This window comes from Zootoca vivipara, chromosome 13 (genome assembly GCF_963506605.1).
Source record: "Zootoca vivipara chromosome 13, rZooViv1.1, whole genome shotgun sequence".
NCBI lineage: Eukaryota > Metazoa > Chordata > Lepidosauria > Squamata > Lacertidae > Zootoca > Zootoca vivipara.
In genome coordinates, this window is record NC_083288.1 from 43,725,490 (window position 1) to 43,737,000 (window position 11,511).

The 11,511-nt window shown below is 41.9% G+C and overlaps 1 protein-coding gene across 1 annotated transcript; it reads left to right on the forward strand.

Annotated features, from left to right (window-relative positions):
• The first annotated feature begins 565 nt into the window (after positions 1-565).
• Positions 566-5,109, forward strand: LOC132592985 (vomeronasal type-2 receptor 26-like). Its single transcript, XM_060281318.1, has 3 exons — positions 566-607; positions 3,466-3,592; positions 4,358-5,109. The coding sequence occupies exons 1-3, from the start codon at positions 566-568 to the stop codon at positions 5,107-5,109; spliced, it is 921 nt and encodes a 306-aa protein (XP_060137301.1).
• Positions 5,110-11,511: the final 6,402 nt, after the last annotated feature.

Below are 11,511 nucleotides of genomic sequence, written 5' to 3' on the forward strand. Positions count from 1 at the left end.
CTGAGTCAACTTCAAAGGTAGCCCCACATAAAGTGCACTGCAATACTCCAAGCGGGAGATAACCAGAGCATGTTCCACTCTGGTGAGACATTGCACAAACAGGTAGGGTCTCAGCTGGAATACCAGATACAGCTGGTAGACAGCAGCCCTGGACACAGAATTGACCTGCACTTTCATAACATCTGTGAGTCCAAAATGGCTCTCAGGCTGCACACCTGGTCCTTTAAGGCCACAGTTACCCATTCAGGGCTAGGGAATACCCCACACCTACCCACCCCTGTCCCCAGAAACACTCCGTCTATCTTGTTGGGATTGAATCTCAACTCAAAAAGGATGTTCACACCCAAACAGATTGTCTTGTGATTCTCTTTCCACCTAGCTCCATTCATTGCTGCAGAGAATCTCATTCAACAACAGTGCTGGGGATGAAATCACATTAAATAAACATGGAGAATTAGCAGCTGGCTTTGATATTACAAACCTGGTCACTTTCCCAAATAATTCCTATGTCAGGGTCAAAGTCGGAAGGCTGGATCCTCAGGCTCCTCCTGGCAAAGAGCTCACCATGAATGGGGATGGAATCCAATGGCACAGAGTCTTCACTCAGGTAAGAAAATCACTGCACAAAAGTGGGAGAGTGTGTAGTTTTGCCACTTGAGGTGAAAAGGGAAGTGCTGCCCAACTGCTGCTGCCACTACTAATAATGCTACTAATAATTTTATGAATAAGTAAACAAATGAACCACATTCATAAATAGCAATAAGCCCAAAAGACATGTCACACCAAGAAGCATTAGACAGAATGCTAAGCTACCTGTATCATTGTGAATGAACATTGTAATATTCATGAATTTTTCTGTTGCCGCTTGAGACTATAGTGTTGAGTTGGAATCATAGAAGCAGGGGTGTTTGGAGGTGTTTGTCAGGTTGGCCCTGGCCACAGGCCCAGGCCCAGGGGGAGCCCCCCCCCAAAAAATATCATGGCTTGGTCAGAGCAGCTAGGAGCCCAGCTATCCATTCATGTACTCCATGGGTTCCATGCATTGCTGGGCAGGGCATGCAGGTGAATCTCAGTTTCATGGTGGGTTTATCCAGCTGCTGGCATTGGCCATCAGAGCAGCTGTGTGGTTCCGCATTCCCGGTGGGCCTGTGGCACTATTATAAGTTTGAGCAGCGTGCCAAGCAGGGCTTGGAGGGGAGAAAAGAGAGGGAGGGTGGAAATAGAAGGAAGGAAGGAAGGGAGGGAGGGAGGGAGGAAGGGAGGAAGGGAGGAAGGGAGGAAGGGAGGAAGGAAGGTAGGTGGTGAGTGAAGTGGGGGATGCATGAAGGCAGGCAGACAAACAGACAAAGGAGGGCAAGTGGCGGAGCCAATATCCAAGGAGAAAGTGACTGAAGGAGCACAAAAGGTGACAAAAAGTGTTGGAAATGTAAGAAGGTGGAAGGAACATTTAACCATATGTGGTGGACTTGCTCTCTAGTTAAGGAATTCTGGGAAAAGATTTATAATGAGTTGAGAAAAGTGTTTAAAAACACTTTCCTTAAGAAACCAGAATCCTTTCTATTGGGTATAGTAGGAAAAGAAATACCTAAAAAAGATTTGAATTTGTTCTTATATGCCACAACCGCAGCTAGAATATTGATAGCAAAGAACTGGAAAACACAGGAGATGCCAATGGTGAAAGAATGGCAAATGAAAATGTTGGACTATATGGAACCTGCTGAACTGACCGGAAGACTACGTGACCAGGGAGAAGAGACGGTGGAAGAGGAATGGAAGAATTTTACAATTTATTTTAAAAATATTGTAGAATTGATGTAGGAAGAGAATTATAAGTAATCGTGAAGTTGCAGGTTTGGAAAGTAAGCTGAAGTTTATTTTGGACAAGGTGTTACATGGTATAACATGATATAAAATAAGAAATAGAAGATGTGAATAGGTTAAGGAAAGTAAGATATAGAATTTGCCGATAATGATTTGTAATGAGCTGCAGGGAGGGGGAACATGAGGAAGTCCCCTTTCAAAATGTGATGAATTATTGTAAGTTTTCTTTTTCTTTTTCTTTTCTTTTTTTGTTGTAATAATTATGCTGGGATAATTATGCTTGAATGTATGGAGGCGAATCATTGTATAATCTAATAAAAAAATCATTTATAAAAAAAGGTGACAGAAAGCAAACTTTTTGAGTTTCTTCTCCATGGTTCCTCCCGACTTTGGCAACACTAATACATCTCCTTGCCCCCTTGCACAAGGGAGCCTAGGTACACCTCTGCATAGAAGGCATCAATACCATCACAAGCAGTTCTCAGTTTTTCTGGAACTAAAGGTGGCAGTATGATTGCTCTTGCTTTGAGGATATATATTCGTAAAGAAAAACATCACTGGGAAAAGCTCAACCTCAGCTGACTTATGAAGGAGAAATCTTCAGTACTTCGGTCCAGAAAGGAATTACTATTATTTTAAAACAGCAAAATATATTTATTAGTTCTGCCTTAATTCCATTATACCTCGAACAATGCCCGTTTCCACCAAATAAATAAATAAATAAATTCTGTATAAAGTTAAGTACCATTGGAATATTGACTTAAGATAGTCCTCTTTCAGGTTCACATTGATAAACATTTTTGGAATGTTTTAATGGCCACATCCATTTTGCTTTCAGGATTGTTAAACCAATATTTGCAAAATATTGTGCCCTTTTCCTTGTATATGAAGGATGAAGAGATTCTTTTTGCATATATTGAGAGTCATTGGGGGAAATGTTGAAAATATTTCTTTTTGAAAAATGACACCAGAATTTATAAATTGATTTTGCAGAGAACAAAAGGTTCCAACTTATTTTATGTACATATTGTATTGTAGTCCCCTGTTTTTTATAAAGCTGGTTTTATAAAGCCAGTCCAACACAACTGCAATACATCTGCCCAACATCTTCACTGCCTCTCTTTATTCCAATGGTATAAATCAGACATCCCCACACTGCGGCCCTCCAGATGTTTTGGCCTGCAACTCCCATGATCCCTAGCTAACAGGACAAGTGGTTGGGGAAGATGGCAATTGTAGTCCAAAACATCTGGTATAAATAGTAGGACCATCCAAATAGGAGCAGAACTGCAGTAATTCACTACTTCCAAATCCCAACTCCTTGAACCTCACTAAAGGACATCAAGTGAAATTTCTAAAGCAAAGGGCATGAGGCTTCAGTTCAATCAAAAGAAATAGCCAGTTAGATCAAATTATCTGATGGTTGTATGAATGGTCAATATAGGTATGAAAATTGTAATCTTCTTGTGTTTCCATGATGCTTCAGGATGAGAACAGGAAACACGCGGTGGCAGCAGGAGGCCCATTAGCTAAAGTGGTGCTTCAGGTTAAGAAAAGTTTCAGGTTAAGAATCGACCTCCGGAACAAATTAAGTTCATAACCAGAGGTACTACTGCATTGACCTCTTTGTGTCTCTTTGGACAGGTGCCACCCATTTCCTTATGTAATGTCAACTGCCTTCCTGGTTATGAGAAGAAAAAGAAGGAGGGGAAGAAGTTTTGTTGTTATGATTGTGATCCATGTCCTCGTGGGATGTTCTCAGATGAGAAAGGTGAGGGATGTCATATTACCATATACAAGTTATTTAAAAAAAATTCTCATCAAATCAGAAGTGGGGTTTGCTATGTCTCGTCTCAATTTACATTGTTTATTAACAGTAGGAGAATAATTTCCCTTCAGCCTCAGTAAAAGCTTCCACTATGAAGAAATCATCTTAACCTTCTAGGGAGTATAACATGAGGATGTGAGCTTGGTCTGTAATGTAAAGATTTTCCAACGCTGTATCTATGTACATTCTACATCATTTAATGCAGTTTCCCAAATGGCTCACTGCTGAAATGCCACATCTTACACATTTTAACAATATAAACCATGAGTGTATGTCCGCCCGCTCTGTTTTGATGCAACAAGACAAAAAAATTGTAAATGCATTCTGTCCTGGAAGAAACTATAGTTTTGGGGGAGGGAGGATGCAATAGAAGTGGTAGTCTTTTCTCTAAGAAAGCTCTTTGGGGATCTTATCTTCAAAGCATCTAGGGCACAAGCATTTGGGCTAGAACTTTTGAAACTTTTCCTCATGCAAACACTATCGTAAGACGACTCCTGTAAAAACCTCTTAAGCATAGTCTGGATTGTTTCCAATGGCCATACAACTTTTTTTTTTCAGGGTTGGAAACCTGTGCCAGATGTCCTCTGGATCAATATCCAAATGAAGAGCAGAATGAGTGCATTCCCAAGAAACCAAATGTCCTAGGCTTTGGGGAAACTTTGGCCATTGTTTCAACTTTCTCTGCGCTTTTATTCTCTCTGATCACAGCTGTGGTACTTGGCATTTTCATTAAGCACCAGGACACTGCCATTGTCAAAGCCAATAACAGAAGCCTCACCTACATTCTCCTCATTTCCCTCCTCTTGTGTTTCCTTTGCTCTTTGATGTTCATTGGAATGCCTAATAAGGCAACCTGCCCACTCAGACAAACGGCTTTTGGCATGGTCTTCTCTGTGGCCCTCTCTAGCATCTTGGCCAAGACTATTTCAGTGGTTTTGGCATTCATGGCTACCAAGCCGGGGTCCAGGATCAGGAGATGGGTAGGCAAAAAACTGGCTTATTCCATTGTCCTTTCCTGCTCTGTGATTCAAGTAGGAATCTGTGTCTTCTGGCTGGCAAAGTCTGCCCCATTCCCAGATGTGGACATGCACTCAATGAGTGAAGAAATTATATTACTATGTAATGAAGGGTCAGTTTTCATGTTCTATTGTGTTTTAGGCTACATGGGCTTCCTGGCCATTGTCAGCTTCACTGTGGCCTTCTTAGCCAGGAAGTTGCCTGACAGCTTCAATGAAGCCAAGTTCATCACCTTCAGCATGCTGGTCTTCTGCAGTGTTTGGTTCTCCTTTATTCCCACATACTTGAGCACCAAAGGGAAATACATGGTGGCTGTGGAGATCTTCTCCATCCTGGCTTCCAGTGCTGGCCTGTTGGGTTGCATCTTTTCCCCTAAATGCTACATTATTGTGGTGAGGCCTGAGCTAAATAACAGAGAGCAGCTGATACGGAGAAAGATGTAAATAACAGTATAGTCCGTCATTTCTTTATTTAAATTCTGTAGACTTGTTAACAGGGTAATCTCATTGTTGTTTTTCAAGAAAGGAAGTTACCTGAAATGATCAAAAAACAGAAGAGATTCTCTTATCATATATGTTCTTGATATCCAGCATAGTTGCTTATGAGGTTTAAATGAAGTGGGATTAGGAGTATAAAAGTAACTTTGGATGATATCCAACCACTTGAATGCCCACACATCCCCTTACTCTTCTTCTCCTGCTGAGGAGATGATAGGATGCAAAGAGAAGAGAAGGAAGGGAACACAAGAACTTGAGAAGCAGCCTTACACTGAGTCCATTAGTCTATCCAGCAGGGCTGTGCACCAAATTTAGCCATGCCCCAAGCCAAATTGTGCCTAGTTTGGGAGATCTGGGTATCTATCAAGTTCATGTGGTATAGCCATGAATTGCAGCAGGTTGGATTAGATAAAGCAGAACGATCCAGGGCCGCTGTGGAGAGGGGCATCAATCAGTATGTGAATGCCAGCATCAGGCTGAAAAGGCCCTATCTGATCATCAGCTGTACCTTCCTGAGAGAATGTAGAAGCCTGACACCATCCGGCACTCCTTTAGACCAGACACACAACTCCATAGCATCTATGGCTCCTGCAGCCTTTTAGAATTCCCAGGATAAACTTGGATTTCCTCACTTTTGGAATCTCATACCTCAGTTGACATCGGGCTGTGAATGGAGACAGGAAGTGATTCACCTTGCCATACGTAGAAACTGCTCCACACTCAGAGGTCCCTAATACTTGACAAACCCCTAACAGATAAATACCACCATAGACATGGAGCCTTATTCTACTCCCCACTTTTATTTGCACCAGAGGTAGTCAATCTGTGGCCCTCCAGATGTTGCTGAATGACAGCCCCCAGCAGCTTACAACAGACCATTATTATCAAGGATCATGGAAGCTGTGGTCCAGAAACATCTAGACGGCATAAGAGTGCCAATCACTGCCTTAAACAGATGGGCCACCCTGACAGTCTTCTGAATTAATGTTTCCTACTAGAGTAAGAGAGAGATGTCTTGAACCAGTGGTTTTCACCCAGTGTGGTATCCTGGGGTGCCTTGAATGATGGTCAGGGGTGCCGCAGACAACACTGGCCACTGTCCCTCTTTGCTTGCCTTTCTCCTCTAATGCCCTCTTGTAACTCGGCCTCTCATAGGATTGTACAGCCTTGGCTAAAAGCTTCCCAGGTGAATGGTGCCTCTGGGGCTGACCTGGGGATGCTTCCATGTGGGGCAGTGTTAGGAGCTACCTCTCTTTGGGGTAGGTTGGCAGCCCAAAGGACTCGCAAGGGGAGGGGAGAGGAGGCTGAGGGAACACACCAAATGGGAGGGTGTTTGAAAAAGGGTGGGGGACTGCCAGCTCGGTAGGCAAGGGGTGACATAACTGGGCTTCTGAGCCCCACGGGGTGCCACTGGAAGGATGTAGTTGGTCAAGGTAGTTGGTTTGTTTTTATTACTGGATGTCCTGCATTAACAAGCAGATAGGACAAGCTGACCTTGGAGGTCTCTTCCTAAGCTTTGATTCTGTGATGAGACAGATTTGTTTACCTTGCCAGTTGCCCTACTGGTGATGCAACATAAAATCCAAAAAGATTGCAAAGGTAATTATCTCCTCAATAATTATTAAAATTATGGTAATTAATTCACCTGGAAAAGATCCAGAAGGCAGAATGGGAATTAAAAAAATAAAAATAAAATCTGGAATGATTAAAAGCACCCCGGTGTTCCATAGACAGCTCAGGTAAGGGAGGAGAGGTGAGGCCAGCTTTTGCTTTTCATTGTATTGGTTAGATTTCAAATCATAGCATTCAATCAATTCTTTGTGGCAGTGCTGAAGTTAATGAGAAGCTGGATACCTGCCTCTTTAAGAACAGAATTGGCAGAGTTGGTTGTCACCAAATACATCCTGTTCAAGTCAGGCTGGTGATAGTAGCAATATTGGAGAGAGACAAAGGAGAGTCTATTTGTAGAATGATATTAGTTATCAGGATGTTGTTCCTCTGGCTGCTGCTTCTCCTGCTGCTTCCCAATATGGTGCCCAAAGTGCACACTGTTGTTTGCAGCAGAAATAATCCTGTGCATATTCCACATGAGTGGCATTTACAATGTGTCCTTATTGTCGCTGAGATAGTGTCTCATATCCATTACATATTCCCCAGCATTTCCATCTATGAACACCCATCTCAGGTCTTTATAAGCAGCCTAATGTAAGTAAATAGCTCTTAAGATCATTTCATTTATTCTTTCTACATTTATATCTGACTATAAAGTACTTGGTTGGCTTTGAAACCCAAAGTGAGATTAAACCAAATAGTAAGATTTTATAATACTATTTTACTCTTGTTCAGAGCAGTACTTTTAAAGAGGGGAAACACCATCCTCCAATGAAGCATAGAGATCATTCTATTGGTTAGATTTCAAATCATAACATTCAATGATTTTTTTGTGGCAGTGCTGAAGTTAATGAGGAAGTGGATGCCTGCCCCTTTAAGTACAGAATTGGCAGAATCAGCTGTCACGAAATACATCCTGTTCAAGTCACACTGGTGATAGTAACAATATTGTGGCGAAGCAAAGGCGAGTCCATGAGTAGAAGCATATTTGTGATGAGGATGTTGTTGTTGCTGCTTCTCCTGTTGCTTCCCAATATGCTGCCCAAAGTGCACACTGTTGTTTGCAGCGGAAATAATCCTGTGCATATTCCACATGAATGGTATGAACAAGGCGACCTTATCATTGGTGGGATAGTGTCCCATATCCTTTACATATTCCCCAGCATTTCCTTCCATGAACACCCATCTCTGGCTGTTATTAGCAACCCAATGTAAGTAAACAGCTCTTAAGATCATTTCATTTATTCTTTCTACATTTATATCTGAGTAAAATGCTCTAGGTTTTCTTTGAAGATTAAATCCAAGAGTAAGATTTTATAAGACTATTTCATTTATACTTCAGAGCAATACTTAGAAAGCTGGAAAACACCATAACCTGCTCCAAGTTACATGGTATCTCTCCATCCTCCAATGAAGCACAGATCACTCTCTACCGTAGACCTCCCCAGTCACAGGGGCGGCAATAGGGTTCTGCGAGAAGTGGCCACGCATTGGGCACTGATCCATGGGAGTGCTGTCTCAAAACCTGGTAAGCAAGGCGCTGGGCTTTGAGAAGCAGTCATGGGCTCTGACAATATCCTAGAATCCTCATGCCTCCTTCCCAAAGCCTAGTTTCCCAGAAGCCTACTTTCCCAACCTTGGAAACTGGGCGGGGGGCTCAACGACCCTTCCCAAGTGAGACTTGTGTCTCCTTCCTTCCTTAAGCCGGTCACAGCTTTACCCACCTTTGGGAAGGCCATGCAAGGGCTAAGTGAGTGCAAAATTTTAGCCTTACCCCGGCTGCCCATAGTCCTGAAATCTGCCACTCCCTATCAAGCCCATATAGCTAATTTTTAAAAGCCAAGATGGGCAAGGGTCAAGGGACTGTTTGGCAGCTTCAATTCTTCAAGCACAGTCACTACATCCTCAGGCCACAAAAATTTAAACTGATCCAGCAAAGATGCAAAAGAGGCTGCACTGCATACCATTTCACTCACTCTAATCATGGCATGCAACTCTGAATCTTATTTATTCCATCCCTAAAGTGTTTTTAAAGTTATAATAGCAGGCTGCTAATGTTATAAGAGAAAGGCTCTCTTGGCCAGATAACAAAAGAATATTAAACATTGAAAAGCTCTTCCAGACAGCTAGTTATGCTTCTTCCCTTCCACGTACCGGGTACAGAAATGAAACCTCAGTCGTGTTTGGGTTGATTCAGATTCAGATCACTACCACTTGCTCTCTAGCCATCAATTCTCCTGCCCACAGTAATTTAGCATGGCAGACTTGCATTGGAGAGATCTGGGTTCAAATCTCCATTTTCTTGGCCATCCACAACCTAGAGGCTCTCATGAGTATGTAAGGGGAGAGAGGAGAACTGTGATATCCAGCTTGAGCTGCTTTGTTGAAGGATGGTATAAAATTGAATTCATGTCTAAACTACATTGAAAGCAATCAGGGACAAGCTTCAAATGCATTTAGTAATAATAAGACTAGAGCCATTTTACAATCTTCACTGGGCATTCTTCATATTCAAAAGGGCAACTACCAATTCCTTTATTTTCATTTCAGAACAGTTTGCATTGCTAGGAAAAAGAACTGATGTAGTAATGTTCAATAACTGTGCATGTCTCTAGTGGTGAAAAGCAACATGGTTAGAAAAACTGAAGATCATTTCTCAAACTATGTGTTCAGTCAAACTTATTCAGATGGAAGAGAGATCCAAACATTAACTCTAAAAGCACAAAACAATTTCCATATTTCCAGCATGATTTTATTAGCCAGTCGTATCCCTCAGATCTAGGTGTTGTGCACTGTTTAATACCCCATAAAATAGTAACACACTTTATTTACAGAGTGATTACGAAGTTCTACCCACACATCCTCGCCTTGGTGTTTGCTGTTGATGAGATCAATGAGAATCCCAAGATCTTGCCCAATGTCACTCTTGGATTCCACATCTATGATAGCTATTTTGATTCAAAGATGACCTACCGAAATACTCTGGATCTGCTATTTAACTCATATCACTTCGTCCCCAACTACATATGTGGCATTCAGAAAAATGTAGTAGGAGTCATTGGGGGACTTAGCTCTGACACCTCCTCATCCATGGCAGATGTCTTACGTCTTTACAAGATTCCACAGGTAGAATATGGGTATTGAAATATTGGTATTTCATGCTGTTATTCATACTTTTCTCCTTTCACTAGGAATCTGTTGATGCATAAATATGAAGTGGTAAAATGGAAAAGGGAAACAGGTTGCAATATATGGGTATATTTTGGGGGGTATAATATTAATACCCAACAATGTACATGAAAGAACCCAGGTGTGTGTATAATATATTTAATGGAAGATTGTTCAAAAAGTTCCATTTGGATGAATGGGGCACCTTGATGGGTTCACATTACATTATTCCTGAAAGCACTGCCATAGCCGCATGAGAGACATACCAGTCCCCATCCATAGTGATGAAACTGGCTTACAGAGGCATAAATAACTTGAGACAACAATGTCCCTCTCTGTATAGATATGATGAAGTTTAGTACTGTCCACTTTCAGAGGCTAACCGAAAACAAATTTCTTGTTATTTGTGAGACATTTGGGGATGGATATATTCTTACCAATATGGTATTGTTCTGCTGCATTCCTAGAATCATAGAGTTGGAAGAGACCACAAGGGCCATCCAGTCCAACCCCCTGCCAAGCAGGAAACACCATCAAAGCATTCTTGACATATGCCTGTCAAGCCTCTGCTTAAAGACCTACAAAGAAGGAGACTCCACCACACTCCTTGGCAGCAAATTCCACTGCTGAACAGCTCTTACTGTAAGGAAGGTCTTCCTAATGTTTAGGTGGAATCTTCTTTCTTGAAGTTTGAATCCACTGATCCGTGTCTGCTTCTCTGGAGCAGCAGAAAACAATCTTTCTCCCTCCTCCATATGACATCCTTTCATATATTTGAACATGGCTATCATATCACCCCTTAACCTTCTCTTCTCCAGGCTAAACATACCCAGCTCCCTAAGCCGTTCCTCATAAGGCATTGTTTCCAGGCCTTTGACCATTGTGGTTGCCCTCTTCTGGACACGTTCAAGCTTGTCAGTGTCCTTCTTGAACTGTGGTGCCCAGAACTGGACACAGTACTCCAGATGAGGTCTGACCAGAGCAGAATACAGTGGTACTATTACTTCCCTAGATCTAGATGCTATACTCCTATTGATGCAGCCCAGAATTGCATTGGCTTTTTTAGCTGCTGCATCACACTGCTGACTCATGTAAAGTTTGTGGTCTACCAAGACTCCTTGATCCTTTTCACATGTACTGCTCTCAAACCAGGTGTCACCCATCCTGTATTTGTGCCTTTCATGGACTTTTCTGGACTTCTTTTTAGTTGCCGTACTTTTTGCTGGTCTTTTACTTTCATAGGATATGGTTTCTTGTGGTCACATAAGAATAAAATGCACAATATTCAGGAAATCCACAGGATTTCCAGGAGATCCTCCCACGAAAGTTCTTAGCAGATATGACATCAACCTCTCCCTACAAGTGTTATAAAGATTATAGACCGAAGGAACATGATCAATTGCTTGTATTTATCCAGTTCCACTTTGGAGTATTGTTGAAGGCAGTGCAAGGATTAAAGCTCTCCTGTTTTTTGAGCAATATATTTTCTATGTAAATGGGGGTCAACCTTGTCTAAGATTAGTATACGGTATATGGGATATACAGGATTTTAATTCAGATAAACAAGTG